Source organism: Bombyx mandarina, chromosome 16 (genome assembly GCF_030267445.1).
Source record: "Bombyx mandarina strain Sakado chromosome 16, ASM3026744v2".
Classification (NCBI taxonomy): Eukaryota; Metazoa; Arthropoda; class Insecta; order Lepidoptera; family Bombycidae; genus Bombyx; species Bombyx mandarina.
In genome coordinates, this window is record NC_143222.1 from 10,015,460 (window position 1) to 10,034,953 (window position 19,494).

At 35.0% G+C, this 19,494-nt stretch overlaps 4 protein-coding genes across 4 annotated transcripts in view; 1 reads left to right on the forward strand and 3 right to left on the reverse strand.

The window, feature by feature from the left end:
* Nucleotides 1–1,561, forward strand: part of LOC114247765 (T-box transcription factor TBX1) — a 48,009-nt gene extending 46,448 nt beyond the window's left edge. The window contains exon 9 of the mRNA XM_089733564.1: nucleotides 539–1,561. Coding sequence (XP_089589690.1) covers nucleotides 539–596 — 58 coding nt within the window. The 3' untranslated portion in view covers nucleotides 597–1,561. The remainder of the gene's footprint in view (nucleotides 1–538) is intronic.
* Nucleotides 1,562–1,689: 128 nt separating this feature from the next.
* Nucleotides 1,690–3,215, reverse strand: LOC114247757 (uncharacterized). The gene is made up of 2 exons (XM_028180784.2): nucleotides 3,177–3,215; nucleotides 1,690–3,044 (listed from the first exon to the last, which is right to left on the reverse strand). The coding sequence occupies exons 1-2, from the start codon at nucleotides 3,213–3,215 to the stop codon at nucleotides 1,929–1,931; spliced, it is 1,155 nt and encodes a 384-aa protein (XP_028036585.2). The 3' UTR covers nucleotides 1,690–1,928.
* Nucleotides 3,216–4,376: 1,161 nt separating this feature from the next.
* On the reverse strand, nucleotides 4,377–8,193 carry LOC114247752 (uncharacterized). The gene is made up of 3 exons (XM_028180780.2): nucleotides 7,401–8,193; nucleotides 6,512–6,563; nucleotides 4,377–4,970 (listed from the first exon to the last, which is right to left on the reverse strand). The coding sequence occupies exons 1-3, from the start codon at nucleotides 7,488–7,490 to the stop codon at nucleotides 4,414–4,416; spliced, it is 699 nt and encodes a 232-aa protein (XP_028036581.2). The 5' UTR covers nucleotides 7,491–8,193; the 3' UTR covers nucleotides 4,377–4,413.
* Nucleotides 8,194–9,592: 1,399 nt separating this feature from the next.
* On the reverse strand, nucleotides 9,593–17,700 carry LOC114247730 (ionotropic receptor 75a). The gene is made up of 10 exons (XM_028180751.2): nucleotides 17,601–17,700; nucleotides 16,864–17,006; nucleotides 16,404–16,524; nucleotides 15,815–15,984; nucleotides 15,123–15,259; nucleotides 13,846–14,007; nucleotides 13,121–13,311; nucleotides 12,432–12,646; nucleotides 11,400–11,603; nucleotides 9,593–10,285 (listed from the first exon to the last, which is right to left on the reverse strand). Exons 1-10 carry the CDS (start codon nucleotides 17,680–17,682, stop codon nucleotides 10,022–10,024), a joined length of 1,689 nt encoding a protein of 562 aa, XP_028036552.2. The 5' UTR covers nucleotides 17,683–17,700; the 3' UTR covers nucleotides 9,593–10,021.
* Nucleotides 17,701–19,494: the final 1,794 nt, after the last annotated feature.

The window sequence follows — 19,494 nt, forward strand, 5'->3', positions numbered from 1 at the left end:
AATTTCATCAAAGGTGTTGGATGCAATGGAATTGAAACGTTGTGGTAGATTAGCCACCACAAGGACGTGGTAGTAAGGCGCATTGTGAGACCACCGTTCTGGTTTGTTTTTCGGCTACAAAGCACTCATTCTTTCATTTACTGGTGGTAAGACATCTTGAGTCCGCACGGGTATGTATCACCACCCTGCCTTTTTCTACCGTGAAGCAGTAATGCGTTTCGGTTTGAAGGGTAGAGCAGCCGTTACACTTTTAAAACTGAGACTTAGAACTTATGTCTCGAGGTAGGTGGCGGCATTTACGTCTTAAGTGTCTATGGGCTCTGGTAACCACTTAACACGAATCTCTCCCACCCACCTAAGCAATAAATAAAAAAATCTGATTTTTAGGACAGGATCCTTTAGGCAATTAACATTGACACCCCATATCTTTATTTAGACAAAATCATGGACGCTGTATCTGTATGAGCGTCTTTATCCAGTCAATACGTATTGTATTTTGTCCAAATTAAGTTAATGTTTAAATAAATCTTGATTCCAGATATCAACCACATTCGAGCCACAACAGCGCGTACAGTGCTTACTACGCTCATAGGTAGCTCGCTGCAGGAATGTGTCTGTGATGTAAAGACAACATCCGGGTCACAGCTCGCGGCGACGAACTACGTGTCTTCCGAGAGGACCCGCTTGCAAACGCATGGCACAGTCCGTAAACCCTCAAGGTTGTCCGGCACGTAACTCATCGCCGCGAGCTGTAGTTGGATGTATAGTTTGTAATGATGAACGCAACGAAGATCTTGTTCAGTAGGACTTAGATAATGAAAGGATCGATGCAAGTAATGGTGGCGGATTCTTTACACAATTTGAACACAAACGTTTTCACGTCATTATTTCAAACAGGATCAGACCTGATAATATTTGCGATTTCAATATCGTTTCAAGGAGGGCAGTATCCGTGCTGTAGTCTATGGACTCCTTCCGTCAATACCGTAGTATGTTTGGAAGTTAAATGACTAAAATTTCAAATCAAACTTTCGTGTATTAACCCTCAGCATTTTCAGTATTTGTACCGATTTTAGCTCAAATTCAAAGCGCTTCAGAACGATTGTTCCCAAAGTCTTCGAATGTTTAACTCAACAGGAAATTAGCTTAAGATCTATAACAAAATTCCAAACCAGCATATGTGAGTCGAGTATGAATGTCATACGTTTGACCATTTCTTGCATCAATTATTGTACGTAGTTAAGGCACTGGATGTCGTTATAATGGTAATGTCGAAACAAAATAACGAATAGTAAGTATATTAAGATATATCGTTGAGTAATATATATATTTACATAATAAAATGAAAAACCAGTTTCACAAGATCTGTGTAATATAGTGATTATAATTTTAAATAAACAACTACTGAAATTTTTATAAGAGATTTTATAACAAATCTGTCACAAGAGAATAATGAAATCCATAGTTTTAGTATAATAAGATAGAGTGTATTTTGAAATGGTTGTTACCATTAAAATAAATATTACCAAATGATATAACCAAAGGATAATTTAGTTATAATATGTAAACTTTAGATAATAGTTACGTTTGGATATTTATTAAAGAAAAAAATCATTAAGTAAACGAAATAGCACTTTTATTTACATACATATAATATCTTTCCTATATACATCATGTATTTCAAAAAATACAAGTTATATTGTTATGAAGTGTTTTGCAGTGAATTTTATTAGTAAATATGAAAATATAAATAAATGAATGTTTTTATAAAACCGAAAGAAATGTTCTAAGTTTCTTTTTAAGGAATATATCGTGAGTGTTTCGGTAAGACTCAAATTTTCATAGACAACAATTTCAACATTTTAACTTAATCATACATTTTATGTTAGAGTTATATGTACAAGTCCTTATTCTAAAAAAACAAACAGTTAGATTAAATAAAAATAGTACTGCATCTGTTGTGGTAGTCTTTCGATTTGTGGCGTCTTGTAGTGTGATTTTTCTGATACAGAATACGTCATAATGTGATTGACTGTAGCCGCTCCGGGTTCGTCGCCTTTCTCAACAATTACTTTGTTAGAAACTGATTCCTCATACACTTCGCCTACCAATTCTGGCTCTGGATCAGAAAATGGCTCCATTGAACATTCTGGTAGCATCGAAATCGCCTCGTAAAATGATGGCTTCTGACTAACTGGTGCTTTATTGTGTTCACGTTCACTAAGCGGCGATCGAATCTGTGTTTCGTACGAATAGTTGTAGGGAGTCGTCGGACTAGAGATCTGTGGCACAAATTCGTAAGCCGGCTGGGTATAGTTATCATCATCATCGGGATAGTAAAGCGCGTAAACATAGTAAGTGCTATTGTCAATTGGCATTTCTATTTCGTCTTCGTCTTCCTGATCCAAACTTATGTTATGACATGTTTTATTTTTGCTCAGATCACAAACTTCACTCAGCATAGATGCAAGATCATTTGTGTTCTTATTAGTGGCTACCGCTAAATCAGTCAGGATTTCTGGGTCAGGATTAAATTCGATTCCAAATTTATCGGCGATTTGTTGTGCGGTCATCATTTTGTCAATAGCTATGTTTTGAAATTCGTTAGTGGCCTTTATGTGTTTCAGAAGCCTCATAATCAACTGACTGCTATCGACTGGTGTTTCTGTAGATCGTTTTTTTCTGAGATTGTTGTCTTCATGCTCTTTTTCGTACGTGTTTAAAGCGTAGGTAAGTAGATTAGCCATTTCGCTTTGAATTGCTTGTGTTATTTTATTTGCTGCTATTTTAATGTCTTCGAGCTGTTCTTCGATTGGTTTATCGGATTGTGTAGCTTGGTTCATCATTGCCACTGAAGACGTAGGATATAAATCAGAGTTTGGTCCCAAGAAAAAATCCATCCAATCTTGTTTTCCTTCATCTTTGGTTACCTTATCATCGAATTCTGTTTGGTTTTCATGAATATTAGAGCTTTCTATATTTTCAGTAATTGGAAGTTCTTCAATTGATACTGTTGTTTCTTCGTCGGCAAATATAATTGAACTCTGTAATGGGATATAGTTAAATAAATATTTTGAAAAATCGATAACAGTAAAATCACTAGGTGAATACAGTTTTATTAACAGCTCACAAAAAAGTACTAAAAAAATAAGTACAAAGAGATAAAATTAACTTACTTGGACAATTAGCCCGAAGATTAAGTATATAGGTGCCATGATGCATGTAAAATGAAACCCGCACACGTTGTACGGTTTTATATTAGTTTTTATCGAAAATTAAGAAACGATTTACTAAATTACTTTAGTATTTCCATATTTAAGATAAGGCACGTTAGAATACATTAGGAAATATGCGAGCATTTTAAATATTTGTGCTTTAAAAGAGAACGAACAGGAAGACCTGTTGATAATAGTTGAATCTGTAACGTTACGGGATTATTTTTCAAAATTTTAAATTTCAAAATTGAGTAAACGAAACTAAACGAAAAAAAAACGAAAAAGAAATAATCAAATTTTTTATATTGTAGAATGTAAATGTTGGCAGTAAAGCTATATTATTTATAATTTACTAATATATCAGGTTCGTTTGGAAGTTTCCAAGATTTACTAATAGCCAAGCTTTAAATCTGACTGTAAAGTTTTCATTTATGCCCTTAATTTGAATTGAGGGATCTTATGGTTCCGACTAGACATTTGTTTCTTTTTTAAGTCCTACATTATTGTTTTTCGTATTGGGGTCATAGATATAACAGTGACTTATAACCTGACTTTGTTTTTTTTGTTATTGTTTGCATTGCATGTATCAATTGTCGAAACTTTAAGCAGTTGATAATGAAATTCAGGAAATTTTCCTTGCATCGTACTATTCAATAATTCATTAAACAGATAATTGGGGACAAGTCTTACACTTGTCATCTGGCCCTAAACTAGGATTCCCTGTGCGACGGAAACACATATAGAGAATAAATATGCAGTTAAAGAACCAAAAAACATGTTCATCACATGAATGATTGCCCAATGTGAGAATCGAAGGCAGGACCCCTAACGGGCGATAACTATTACACCATTGAGTTAGTCAAATAATGTTAGTCAAGTTAGATATCAAATGTATGTCTTCTATACAATATTTCGTGACTTTCACAGAGAAACGTGATCAAGATTTACTAGTATACAATAAATTATTAATTACGGGATGAAAAACGTTTACTATAATATTTAATGTATAAATCTGAAGTAATAATCGAAGTAGGAAGATTGACCTTTTCATACTACATAGGTTAAATTTGTACTTAGATTTTTTGGGAAATTCTGTAATCAATGTAGAAAAAGAAGTTAATTATTTTCGAAACTTTACTATAATATAAATGTGATTTACATTAAAATAAATTATTTAAATCTAATTAAGATTAATAAATTAAGGATAAGATGTTGATGGAGTTAGGTCATGAGGTTTCGGGTAAGGATTTGGAGGATAAGGAGTAAAATTAGCTGGATACGAAGGTGGGATAGGATGATAATGTGGTGGGTAAGTTGGAATATTGGAGTATGGACCAAGGTAAGGAGGTGGAGGTGATGGTAGGGGTGTTGGTGGTGGATTCGGACGATGCTGCGGTTGCGAATAATCCGGATACGGATAAAAATCATTAGGCTTTGGTACTGGGGGGTACGGATAAGGTGGAGGATAAGGGTAAGGAGGGTAAACGGGGTGATAGCCTAAGTCATAGCCGTATGGTACTGGAAACACCGATCTTGGATATGCATTGGAGATTCCAGGAAATCCGTAATCAACTGGTTGCATTCCGGGATCTAAATACAATGGAGTTGAAGGTGGGAATACTGGGGCTGGTGGTGTTAAAAAAACTAGCTGTGGGGAGCCCGCTGGGTAAGAGTATGTGGGTGACTCATTCGTAGATGTAGACGGGGAGTCTGTTGATACTGATGACGTAGATGACAGCTGCGATTTCGAAGTTGCTGTAATAGAATGAAAATGGAATTACTTTTGCTTAAATAAAGAAAATACAAAATCTCTGTGTACAACGAATGAGTTGTTTAGTTTGAAAATTTTAAGGCCAGTCAAAGCCTTAAATGTACGTTAAATACTAAGACAATATTTGCATCTATACATAGATTAGATCATAAATATAGTAGTAGTAGTAGATTCAAGTCGTTTCTCTCAAATATTATCTTGGACTTGATGAATTTGAAAACATGCTATAATCACAAAATAGTTCAGAATAGAACCATCATGAGAAACTCAGCATACTACAACACTACTTTTAATTTTATTCATTTTTGGTAATGTTATTTTATTTATAATATTAAGTTAGATTTATATTATTTTTTTTGTATAAGCGCAGTATACGAAGCAATTTTATTCCATTTTCTTGTCGTAGGTGAAATTAAAACAACTTTTACAGTTTCATTTCGCGTTTTTATCGCCATTGTCGTTGACCACTAAAGCGGAAATTCGAAACATCGTAAAGAATATAATTACTTTAAAAAAGGCGATATGAAACCGTAAAAGGCGCTTTTTGTCATTATTCGTTCATTACAACATATTTTTCCGGTCAAACATTCCATGATAGTGTTTTTAAATCTATCTGCAACAATTTTGTTTGTTAACCTAACGGTTTAAAAAATGATTAGAATAGTGTGACATTGGAAGATGCTGGACAGAAGCGAAACATGCTATAGTTGGTGAATGATTACAAGTGGAAGTAGTTGTATATTACATATATATGTATATTTTAAAAGCTTTTAATGTTTCCAGAGGTAAACGAATGTTATAATTTTGTGCATCAGAGTGGGAAAGATATAGGGCAACGCAGAGTGAGATACAAATATCCATAGACAGGAGACAGCACCATAAGCCTACTGAATATGTGGAGTATTAAACAAATAAGCGTTGCTATTTTGGAATGGCTTTGAAATGCTTAGTGGCCATGCCATTTAGATAGGGCGGATGAGAAACTTAAGGGCTCAGTCAGAAGGGAATGATTCGATAACAACTGTCCAAGCGCTCCCAGAAGAGGTCTATCAGCCCAAGGGTAGCTGCATTCCGAATGCATTTACCACCAGATTGGGATTCCATTGAGGAAATCCGTAGAGAAACCCATGATGCTATGGGTTAAGTTAAGATTTAGGTTTTCTTCGGCGAGTTCGACAAATATGGAGACACGTGCTTTAGTTGCTGCTACGAGCAGCGTTCAATAGCAGTGAAGACAAGCGTAGGTAGGAGATATGTAAGAAGTTTACTTTAAAGCAGTAGAAGTAAAGTCACATAGGTCTTCTGTTTAGACGTTAACTCTATTGCGCAACGAATCTATAAAAGCATCACTTCAGAAAGACATTAGTCTTAAATAACAGACCTTGAGTTTCTCATTAATATTTGGTTCTATAACTTTAAGTCTTATTATATAATCTATCAGCGACGTCGACATCTTACTTCAATTCTAATTTCTATAGAATTCCTAAGTTTCAAATGAAACTACGTATGAAGTTATTAGACTTACGATTGTACAAGGAACTGATCATTTGGTTCATCCGCTCGGTTAGGGATGGCAGCTGGAAATAGAATTAATTATATAAATACATATGTATTAATTATTGATCAACACAATTAGTTGTATTAATGATGGTATTTTCGCTAAGACCAACCTCTTCCATATAAACACCAACTGAACAAGAATCATCTAAGGATAGATATTAAGTACAGTGTACTTACCATTTAAAAACGTATTTTGAGATTTTACCCATTATACTTGCCGACGAGGTCACGGTTCATCTGATGTTACCGGAGGGTACATCACAACGTTCACGACGCAATTCACCATAAGATATGAGGTCTTAATAGTATTGTATAGTATAGTGTAGTATAGACACTGTCCCGTCCTTCAGACTAACATACTTAACTACAAAAGTACATTCATAGTGCTATCTACCAAATTAGATGCCACCAGATCGGTAGTTGTATTTATACTGTCTATGGATTCCGGTAACCATTTAACATCAAATAGACTTTGCTCATCTTTCATTTAAAAAAGCAAACAAGTGAGAGTTAAATACGCAAAAAAATTAGTTATTAAACAAATTTCTAACTTTAAAAGCTACTGTCTCAAGCGAATCCTAGAGCATTTAGGACTCATTGCTCGAAAAGATGCAGACAATCTTCAAAGACTGGTGGTTACTGGTAAAGTATAAGGTACGACCGCAGAGTCGTAGCCCATTTCGTTGCTCTGATCAGATCTGCATTGGAATGATTCCCTCATCTACGAATAGCCGAATACAGGATAAGGTGGCACAACATCGTGAGGAAGCCGATAGAGGAGGTCACGACCCCTGAATTGAGGAGCATTATTCCTCCAGAATATGGAAGCTTAAATACTTTACTTTGATTATTACCTGTGTTTGCTGTAATTCTTGGAGAGTGGCGTTTGTAACATGACAGCAATCGAATAGCAGAGTACTCAATATGATTAACAATTTCAACATTTTAACACAAACACTCAGGGGATGTGTCCTACAATATGCAATTCATTGCATCGATCGATCATATTTATGTTGAAATGATTATGCAGACGCTGTGATAAGTGTTGTTCCGATCGTCGAGATATCATCAGATAAGATTTTAAAGATAAAGTACCGAGCGTGAGGATAAGGTTTGTGATAGTAAGGAAACTATATAATATTATGGAAATTGTGTAATTATTTCTGGATGTTAAGATATAATCTAATAAATAAGGAAAGAAGGAAATAATCTCATAATTTGAAGTCGTCGTGGCTTAAAGGATAAGACGCCCAGTGCATACATATGCAGCGGTGTTGGAATCCCACAGGCAGATACCAATCTAAGCAAATATGTACTGTCTTGTGAGTTCGCATGGGTAGGTAATACCACCCTGCCTATTTCTACCGTGAAGCAGTAAAGCGTTTCCTTTTGAAGGGTAAGGGAGCCATTGTATTGTTAGAACTGAGACTTTAGAACTCTTGTCTGAACGTAAGTGGCGGCATTTATGTTGTAGATGTCTATGGGCTCTGGTATCTATTTAAGACCAGGTGGGCTGTGAGCTCGTCCACCCATCTAAGCAATAAAAAAAAATATATTTCATAATAATCGTTTCATTAATCCGTATGCGAAACAAATCTCTGGAAGCTTCTCGATAAGCAGAGTGTTTTGTTCTCTATTAACTACCTAATATACCTATACGCATATATGTAGATATATAATACCTTATATACACACACTGGTGGTAGGACCTCTTGTGAGTCCGCATGGGTAGGTACCACCACCCCGCCTATTTCTGCCGTGAAGCAGTAATTCGTTTCGGTTTTGAAGGGCGGGGCAGCCGTTGTAACTATACTTGAGACCTTAGAACTTATATCTCAAGGTGGGTGGCGCATTTACGCTGTAGATGTCTATGGGCTCCAGTAACCACTTAACACCAGGTGGGCTGTGAGCTCGTCCAACCATCTAAGCAATAAAAAAAACTGCCTAATATACGAGTATAAAAACCTGGACGAGTTGATAGCCTTACACTGCCGAAACAGGCCACGAGTTGTCCATAATAACAAAACAAAAAAAAAACAGATGATAAAAAAACAAAAAGAACCTCGACTCAGATTTAATTATATTTTTGACATCGAAATGTACCTTTGTACACGAATCCAAAACGAACGTACGTGATACAATTCGATTTTTTCTTACATCCGTGTTTCTTTGTTCGAAAGATAAATTATTTTAATGTATATAACTAAAGTTTCATTTAAATACACACAATAACGTTGTTATGTAAGCACAATGAAAACTTCGATGATGAAAAGCCGATTATAATTCGACACGCACTTGTAAGAAATCGTGATTCAATAGAAAATTTAATTTTAGTTGTGGGCTTGTCAGATCTACATCTGTGTGCTTAGTGCGAGATTTTTAACGTTCTCGAAAGCGTAAAAGTTTACTCAAATCTGTATGGAGTCGGAACGTTTCCCTACGTTTGCCGCTAGGGGCGCTGTTCCAACTGCATACAAATTTGAGTTAACTTTTACGCTATCGAGAACGTTAAAAAACTCGCACTAAGAACACTGTTAACAAACTCGTGACCTACGACGTAACAAAACATTATCATTCTTAGTGTGTTGTATCCTGACCAGGACCACTAGAACAAAAATAACAATGTGTTTTCAATATTTAATTTTATAGTTATTTATTTATGCATATTTATTATTATTGTTGGTGAGCTTTTATAGACAATATATTCAATATTAATTGCATTATGATAACAAGTTTAGTAGGCCCTGAGATTCTACGTAATTAATTTCTTATTAATAATAAAACTAATGCAACTAATTATAAACCGTGAGATAATGTGTTTTAGATACACAGTTAATTGTACAGCAGAATTGTTCTTCCTCACTTCCGTATTTACATATTAAGGTTATGTTTATGTAGCGAAAACGTATTTAATTAATTTTAAACGATAATAATTTGCATTTAGCTGTGTAGGTTCTCATAGTGGCAGTACAAACTTATTTCATTAAGAGAAATGAAAACAGATGGAGAAAGATCGTGAGTGAAGAAGTGATCCCACGAACTTTAGTTTTTTTTTTTTTTTTTTTTTTTTTTTTTTTTTTTTTTTTTTTTTTTTTTTTTTTTTTTTTTTTCTTACACGTGTGGACGAGCTCACAGCCCACCTGGTGTTAAGTGGTTACTGGAGCCCATAGACATATACAACTTAAGTGCGCCACACACCTTGAGATATAAGTTCTAAGGTCTTAGTATAGTTACAACGGCTGCCCCACCCTTTAAACCGAAACGCATGACTGCTTCACGGCAGAAATAGGCGCGGCGGTGGTACCTACCCGTGCGGACTCAGAAGAGGTCCTACCACCAGTATGAGTATTGAGGAATACGAGAAAAGACGGAGGAGGAATAGTGGAGAAAGCGGATATACCAGTTCAGCAGAATACTAATTCACAAATACAACCAGGGCGACACATCAGAAACAATAATATCCAAAACGTGTTTTCTATTTGGCCCATTTAGCGTACAATATTTCTAAGCCCAGCAATAACAATGACAATATCGCTCCGGACATTGTCAGGCACAGGAGTGGAGCAACGTCACCGAATTTCACTCTTTCGGCAAGTAGGGATGTTCTGCAGGCTGGTCGGCGGACTCTGAGCTTGGAGACCAAACGTTTTGATAATCCCGTCTCGTGGAGCCAACGTGATGAGCAGCGTAACGCGTGAGTCCATTGTCCTCTTTTTGTTGTTGTCACCCATGATATTGACTACAACGTAATAGCGTTTTAGCATTATAAGATTGCAAACTTTTGGCATTAGGTACTTGGCTATCATCTATATATTAATACGTGAAGCAAAAACTTTGTATCTCTTTCTACGAAAATTGCGTGGACGGAGGAGTGTGAAATTTCCCACATTTATAGAGAACATAGAGAAGAAGTGCATGATGCTAATATTTAAAAAAAAAATGAATTGAAAATACATTATATCAATAAAGAAAACATTACACACACTACCATACCAATGTATTTGATACAACACATACATATAAATATACTTTTTGTGTATTGTCAATTGTGAAACTTTTGTTATTGTTTAAAGTTTGTGGTTAAATTGAGAATAGATTAATATTCTTTGTCTTTAATATTATTTATTTGTAGTGTAGTTGTGGCGAAATCTGTATTATTATAGAAATACCATAATAATGTTTAAACTTTTAATTTCAATTAATTATAGTCGAATTTCAACTACTGCAAGAACCACTAGTCTTAATTAACCCACAGCTTTCTCCGAGAGTCTGTTCGCAACATTTCGAGATACGTGGGTGGTACTTTGGCGATTAATTTCGCTTTAGAGCAATAAAATAGAGGTATTTAGACAAATATTCTCACGCATATTATAATTGTATTATTGTTAGCCAAAAATCTAAAACGTTTCTTTAAGGAAAATCATAAGCAACCATTGTATTTGTTTGTTTATTATTTTGGATGGTAAGAGCAACTCGCCTCGTTATGGGGAACCCATAGGATTGGAAACGTGAATGCTGTTATCCATTGCAGTGTCTATGGTGGACGACCATTCGTCTCATCAATAGTTTAGTTATACCCAGATTAACGGTAGGCAGCGGCTTGGCTCTGCCCCTGGCATTGCTGAAGTCCATGGGCGACGGTAACCACTCACCATCAGGTGGGCCGTATGCCTACAAGGGCAATAAAAAAAATCTTGAGAGCGGAAACTTCAGAAAAGTCATCTTTGCTATTATTACTTACTATGTATATGAAATGTTACAACGAAGATCTTCTACCGAGCGTGAGATATTTTTCTTTTTTTAATTCTACGTATGAATTCATTATCTATAATATTAAGAGAATTAATACTTACTTCAGGGATAGTATCGACGTGTTGCAATTTACAAATATTGTCATCGCTAAATCTTTTGAAATATGGATAAATCTGGTTATATTCAGCGTGAAAGGCAGTGTTTCCGTCTTCAATGAGTTTCACACCTTTTTCTATGTCTTGGTAGAATTTCGCCGTAATTTTCTTCTCTTTCAAGTACTCCAAGTCATCCCAATTAGTTTTAATCTTGAAATATAATTATGTATCCGCTTAAATACAAAAGGGGCTAAAACTTTTATTTTGATACCATTAAAACCTTCTTCATAATTCGTCCCCTATTGTAAGCAAATTAATTAACACAATAACAAACTTACTCCTTTATTATACATTTAATATGATTTTAGTTAGCGAAGACCATTATTAACATATTTTAAATGTATTGTTTTCCGTCGCTTGTTGTGTCAAAGGATAAATCGATCATCAAAAACATAGCGCTATGAATGATCAAAACTGTGAATTTGGTCCCTATATCAGATGCAGCGACAATATTGAGTGTTAAAATGTAACGTTTATAGTGAAACAGTGAAATAAGTACATCTGAGACATTATTGTCACAACGCCGGTTATGAAACTTAGCTGTACCGAATCACTTTAAGTTTTAAATGAATGAATTCCACATATGTTGTTCATATTGTGTAGTAAAACTCAAAACCGGATAATTTAATAAATTAGACAATACTACATAAAAACTCGTGGTTGGGCATATTAGGAACACGCGCATATATTTACTACTTTATTGACGCGAAGTACCTAACTGGTTCAGGAAAGATAGAGGACAAACGTCGCAGATGAGCCAGTCTCACGAGATGTTCGGACCAAATTCGATCTTGTATGGATATCACGCTCCATGATACTCTCCAAGAAGCTAAGGATCGCAGCAGACAGAGAACAATTGCACATGAGATAATGATGCAGCGGGAGAGTCACGTACATCAGTAATAAAGAAAACGACGCAATTAGACTGGTTCAATATGGTTTAAATAGTTCAAAAGTACGATGTGTTTGCAAACTTACGTCAAACATTAAATAGCGCATATAATCATAATCTTCTGAAGCTATAGAATATCTGGAATCGGCCAGCGACCTCAACGAGTCTGGTCCACTTCTGCCGGTACTCATCAGAGCTGATACAATAGCTGATGTGTAATAAGCGTGCACCAACATAGACGATACGGAGAGGACTATGAAGGTCCAACGTCCTGAAATGCCTTCTGGAACAGCGCTGGCGTCTGTCGAACAGGTTGACCGTTCACAATCAAATTTAGACATGCTTAGCGTAAAGTGAAAAATGCAGTCAAGCGTAGAATTTTTAGACAAACATTTTTATAGTATTGAAATTAGTACTATAATAAAATTAATCATTTGATTATGTTAGGAAAAAATATTTTTTTTTAAATATATTTTGTTCGAGTTTCACGAATTTTCTGAGACAAAATTAAAATTACTGTTACTATCTTACTACCAAATACTCATCCGTGACTACAAAAAGTGTGGCGAATATTACATTGGAAATAATCAAATGCCATTTTTTTCAATTGGTGTAATTAATTTCTTCTATCCTAATTTTTCTTTCCATATCCATAAAATAAAAATATCGCATCGTTACAATTAGAAGATCTCTTCTAAAGCCATACGATAACTCACCAACTGATAATTCTATGAGAAAACGCCATTCAGCTAATGTTCAAAAGAACTTAAATTACCTTGCTGAAGCCATGATGCGAGGACAGTGATGCACGCTCCGTCCTTCTCCAGTTGGCTTCTCGACGTGAGCCACTGCGCAGCTGTTAGGACTAGACCGATTGCCAGACACGACCACCAGACGACGGTAGCGAATGGTTCCACGTACATGTTGCTACTGCTCTCCCTTTCAGCCAAATATGTGAAGCCGACACTACGAAAATAGTATGGTGATATGTGAATTCCGTGAGAGTCAGCAAGCTAAAGTGGAAGTGGGCTGGCCATATATGCCGTAAATCGCTGGAGCAGACGAGTTCTCGAGTGGAGAACGCGCAGCGGAAGACGTAACGTGGGATGCCTCCTGGCTAGGTGGTGCGATGACCTCCGAACGGTGGCCGGCAAGAAGTGGATGAGGAGAGCCGTAGACCGGGCTCAGTGGTGTGGATTGGGAGAGGCTTATGTCCAGCAGTTAATGACTGTGGGCTGTTGATGATGATGATGATAAATTCCGTGAAAGTGTTCATAAAATATTTTTGTTTTACATTAGCTTTTGTTGTGTTTGGAATCTTTAAAATTATGAATCTGGAAAATCTTCTGTTGCAAAGAAAACTTTAGAATATTACGTGACAATACTGGCTGTGCAATAGCGACCCTTTCTATAATAACTATGACCCGGGAAAATATAATAAAATATATTAAATACCCAGATAAATGGTCCATAAAAATTGTTAAGACCTTTTAAACTTACCTAAAAGGCCAAATTGGTAGCACATAATCTAGTCTTTCGAATCTCGATGGCATCATTCTTAGTACGGCGCCGGCTAATACCGACTTTTCTGTATATAGTTCCACCATCATACTGTCGTTACTGACTTCCGTGCTCCAGAGTAATGTTGGAACGAGCACTTCACTGAGAAAAAGAGTATTAATAAAATATATTATTATTTAGTCTATGAACTTTATCCAAATAAGTATGAGAGAGAAACTTAAGTTAATTGTGCGCTACTGTTACCTTGTACGCCAACCGCACTATATCATAAATATCGTAGGACCTCTTGTGAGTCCGCACGGGTAGGTACCACTGCCCCGCCTATTTCTGCCGTGAAGCAGCAATGCGTTTCGGTTTGAAGGGTGAGGCAGCCGTTGTAACTATACTGAGACCTTAGAACTTATATCTCAAGGTGGGTGGCGCATTTACATTGTAGATGTCTATGGGCTCCAGTAACCACTTAATATCAGGTGAGCTGTGAGCTCGTCTACCCATCTAAGCAATTAAAAAAAAAATACAAAATACAGACTCATATAATGCGTTTCAAATAAGAATGTGCATGAACCTGCACCATACTGTGACCTCATAGCTGTCAAATCCAAAAAATAGGTAAAGTATAAAGGTAAGAATTTTTTAATATTTATTTATAATCCAAATCTTCGAGTTTGCCGATTCTACTCATCCCACTGCTTGAGTAATCATCATCATCGTCGCCCATCCATAGATTATAGGGACCGACAGTGTTGCAACCTTGATTTTTAAATAGGTGGGAGTTTTCTTTGGTATAATCGAAATTCATGTTTAATTTAACTCGATTAGTACTCAACTTTTCAAAAAAATTATATAGCTGTGTATGGTTCATTAAAATAGACATATTAATAGTCTTCATAATTAGACAAAAATTTCAATAAAAAAAGAAGTAAATTTTTTGTTGTTGTTGTCCATACGTTTTTATCGAACTTTGACAGAACAAGGTCATTGACGTGCACATTCTTATTTGAAACGCACTTTAAGCTGTTGAATACAAATATATAAACGGATAAATAAATCCTGAAATTTATATGTATTCACAATTTTATTTCTTATATATTAATAAATAAAAGAGCGATGGCCACGCTATTGGCGGTATTGGTAGAGGCAGAAAATAAGTTAGTGCATAATAGAGATTAATTATTCTCGACTTATTTTTCTTTAGCTAAAGTCTACGTAAAATTAAGTTCATCATTGCAAGAAGCTTAAAGCTAAAAGATATTCACGTAGCATTTAGGTGCTCTATCAACAACGCAGAAGCACCATGCGCGCATCTGATCGCAGAATCCAACTCAGATAAACGTTCGTCAGCCAAATACTGTCTAAATGTACCATTGTACCAGTCTTCTGAATATTGCGCGATCTAAAATTTAAAAAGAAAAAGTATTTCAGTTACATTCTATGAATTGTCCAAATTGAAAACGCGAAGTAAGAATAGGGAATTAAGAAATGCATGATACTCTTTGAGTCTTTAAATGTTCAACTTATTCTTGAAATGTGTTATTTTGGAGATGTGTGATAGGAAAATATAGTTCTAGAGAAATAGCTTAAGCAGAATATACGGAATCGCATAATACACATATTTTTAAGTACTTAAACAACTATTGGCAGTCGGTTTTTTGATGTATCATGAAAATTAGTACCTGGAAGGTCACGAGATCACTTATCAGTTAATGTTGCTTTTTGTGCCCATCAGTGAAAGCTTAACGAATCTTTATGTCCAAAAATCTCTTATCTCCAAAAAATCGACCTTTTTCCCTTCGAATTCACAGACTCAACTCAAATAAAATTAAAAAAAAACTGCAATCTTGTAACCTTCTCCTAATTATTATTCAATACAAGTTTTGAATATACGTAGATCCATTTATTGCTAGCCATAAGTAAGAACATAATTTGAAATAATTATTCGTAACATTACCGGTGTTGCAATCCTCATCGGAAATTTCTTCAAATTCCTCCTGCGCAATTTCTTTTCTACTTCATGAGTTAATATAATTCCGTTTGACCAGTACGCCCATGGGTGAACACTTGCTCCTTCTTCGGGATGTATATAAATGTCTTGAAAATAACCCACCTGATCGCTGTTACCTTTTTAATAAACAATTAAAACAATTTAAAATTTGTAACAGCGATAATGTCCGATGTAAGATCTCCGATCTCCGAAGATATCCGATGTAGCTTCATGCATTATTTAGCATAAATATTTAATTAAACTGAAAGAGAATGTGGACAATATTCACCAACTAAGCTACCAATAAGCAACCAACTAAACTATTTTTCTTCCCAATGGCTAAGTTATTCGGCAAATGTCTAAAATATAAAACCATAGATGTGCAGTCGGCCCTACAAATATGTACTACAAGATAGGTTACTGTATCATCTACTATATTTTGCATGTAAGTATTGCTTCCTCTTTATTCTTCCCTTCTGCTGATTTCATAAGCTCATACATTCTTAAAGCTATAATATTTTCCTACAATGATGCCTACATTAAAAATCATACTTACCATTTCCATAATAGTTGAACAAAGTGATATCCGCGTCGTACCTGACTGTGTGAAGTCGATTTGGAATTTCGTTACCGACTATAAGCCATTTGTAGTTTAAAGAAAAATGATGACTTTTAGTCTGCAACAAGTTTGAAACAAGATCTGTGTTTACTGGAGATTCATTGATTTTGATGTATGATGAATTCTTGAAAGGATGCAGCCAATTGGCACGCAAATCGTTGGAGCGATCTCCAGTCAGGTGGTGGACTTGAAAAAGATCAGAGCAGATACTGGAGGCAGAGATATAAAACAGGTGCTAGGATATCCATACGTAATTTTCTATAACTGTAAGCCCGGCCTATTATTATATTATAATAAGATCCTCTACTCTACATTTGACTACCTAATGGGGTAAAATCGAAACTATAAAGGCATATGTCCAACACTGGGCACATCTCTAAAATATAATTTTGCTTACCTCGTTTAGTATATTGTAATTCTCTACAAAATAAAGGACTCCTTGTGAGTTTTTTGTACTAATGTATTCAAGAATATGCGTATCGCAAGAGCATGTTGCACTCAATCCGTGACGACTGAAGTCTTTTATTAATTTAGCTCTATCTGAAATTATTATTTTTATGATCTCCAGGTTAGAAATTATTTATTATTATTTTATTTCGACGATTCTTATTTTCCTACTCTTAAAATTTCAAAAGGTATTATAGTTTTGCAACACGCCTTACTTATGAGGTACTGCCGATTAAGTACTAAAATAAAACAAGTTGAAAAGCTACTTCAAGTATGAAATGAATAACTTAAATTTAAGCTTAATAAACAAAAACTCGGTCCATAAATTGCATAAGAAGTCAGCGAAAAAACGAACAACATACTTTTAAAAATAAGTATTATAGATTTTGATTAAAACTTATTGAGATAATTCTAGAAATGCGTTGAATTTTTTTTTACACAACTACCCAAAACAGTACTGCTACTTTTCCGTGTTCTTATTTCTTATGTAATTTAAAAAATACTCAAAAATTAAATTCTTTGTTTTGATTAATTACTTAAATTGAAACGCATTTTTTGCATTGAAATTACTGCTTAATATTTAGCCGAATAATTGCTATATTAGCATAATAATAATAATAATAATAAAAATAAATTAAATAGCGATTATTAAGGCACACCCCAAATTATCAATTTTGAAATCTTTACCGAAATAAGGCAAGCACGTCAGAACAATTACGCTGCCGACGATTTTGTACTTAAGAAATTCGACTATAGGTAAAATCCACATTTCGATTGGAATTGCGTGTGATTTGTTGAAAAAGCAACATTATATTATTTTGTTGGTAACTTTTATACTGACTTTATATTGGGATTAACTTACGTTTACAATCGCAAAGAAAAAGGCTACACTAAAAAAAATACATACTTTAATTTTGAACAGCTACAATTTAGTACAACTATTTTTAAGCCTCAAATTGACTATATTTGTCTAAAATGTAATTCATAAATCATCCTAATAAAATCGAAATGAAACAGATATAGTATAGTATAATAATATAAATCGAAGCTTTCATGGCTTTGTTGTATTTTTTTTAGTAAATTGAGTCTGTTTTCTGCTGTGTTGAGCCTTTACATATATATTTCACTGCCTGTTTTTGAATTACAACCAAAAGCGTTTCTTCGTAACATCCATTTTTTAAGCCAAATTAACATATATAGAAAAGTATTCATATTATAACACATAAATAATACAATACGTGTTCATTACGGTGAAAGCATAACATTATAAAAATAAAATCTACATAAATGCAATTTTTTTATATAAAAAGAAAACCTTCAATAAAAAAATATATAATGAAGCGGCTGAAAAAGCCAAAGCATGCAAATACAGGGGTCTAGGCTCGGAATATGTTTTTATCCTATTCGGTGTCGAGACCCTTAGTCCGTGGGGTCCTAGCGCTACAAGGCTTTTTAAGGAAATAGCAAAAAGGTTAGTCGACACCACAGGAGACCGAAGAGCTGGCAGCTACCTTGGACAAAGAATTAGTCTAGCTATTCAAAGGGGGAACGCTGCAAGTATCTTCGGAACCTTGCCTAAAGGGACTCCTTTTAATAATATATTTTAGTTATTAAATTATTATTCTTATTATTTATTATTATTAATATTATTTTAATATTATTAATTTAGTATTTAATTACTACATAAACATTATAATTTAAAGGTAATATAATCTAAAGATTAAGAAAATAAGATCAATCATCAATGTAGTCGAACATAATTAATCTAGTTTTCCTCATTCTCCAGCCTTTCTCGTAGTCACCTGTGGTCGGCGCAACATGTTTTCTTCTCCATGTTTCCATACTCCTTTATCATATACCATTTCTTCGCGTTACAGTTGTCGTGATAACTGACCACGTAAAAGTAGTTCTTTTTAATCTTTATTTCTTAGATGGGTGGACGAGCTCACAGCGCACCTGGTGTTAAGTGGTTACTGGATCCCATATAAATCTACAACGTAAATGCGCGACCCGTCTTGAGATATAAGTTCTAAGGTCTCAGTATAGTTACAACGGCTGCCCCACCCTTCAAACCGAAACGCAATACTGCTTCACGGCAGAAATAGGCGGGGCGGTGGTACCTTACCCGTGCGAACTCACAATAGGTCCTACCACCTGTAATTACGCAATTTATAATTTTGCGGGTTTAATTTTTTTACACTATGTTATTCCTTCACGGTGGAAGTAAATCGTGAACATTTGTAAAGTACGTACTTCATTAGAAAAATTTATAATTGCCTGCGAGATTCGAACACCGTTGCATTGCATACGAATGCACCGGACATTTGATCCTATAAGCACGACGACTTTTGATTTATGGGTTTCATTAACTATAGCTCTAGCAGAATCTGATGGCAAAAAAATGGTTTAAATATGTCTAGGACTCAAGAAAACTGAAGAATATACTAAAATGAACACAAGTCGGTCATCCGAATATGCAATAAAAAAGACACTTAACAAATTTACGATTCGATGATACTAATAGATAATGCAATGCAGTTGCAAACGTATGGGCGTTTCCGCAACGAATCAAATTGCTACT

What these genes read in the sequence shown, in the direction of transcription:
- LOC114247752 (XM_028180780.2), bottom strand. Translation starts at nt 7,490, where the DNA reads ATGTTGAAATTGTTAATCATATTGAGTACTCTGCTATTCGATTGCTGT. An exon ending in AAGAATTACAGCAAACACAG is followed by an intron (nt 6,564 to 7,400) that starts GTAATAATCAAA and finishes TTCTATTTCCAG; the next exon opens with CTGCCATCCCTAACCGAGCG. An exon ending in GATCAGTTCCTTGTACAATC is followed by an intron (nt 4,971 to 6,511) that starts GTAAGTCTAATA and finishes ATTCTATTACAG; the next exon opens with CAACTTCGAAATCGCAGCTG.
- LOC114247730 (XM_028180751.2), bottom strand. Translation starts at nt 17,682, where the DNA reads ATGTGGATTTTACCTATAGTCGAATTTCTTAAGTACAAAATCGTCGGC. An exon ending in CTACCAATTTGGCCTTTTAG is followed by an intron (nt 13,312 to 13,845) that starts GTAAGTTTAAAA and finishes CTATTTTCGTAG; the next exon opens with TGTCGGCTTCACATATTTGG. An exon ending in TGCGCTATTTAATGTTTGAC is followed by an intron (nt 11,604 to 12,431) that starts GTAAGTTTGCAA and finishes TTATATTTCAAG; the next exon opens with ATTAAAACTAATTGGGATGA.
- LOC114247757 (XM_028180784.2), bottom strand. Translation starts at nt 3,215, where the DNA reads ATGGCACCTATATACTTAATCTTCGGGCTAATTGTCCAA. An exon ending in TCTTCGGGCTAATTGTCCAA is followed by an intron (nt 3,045 to 3,176) that starts GTAAGTTAATTT and finishes ATCCCATTACAG; the next exon opens with AGTTCAATTATATTTGCCGA.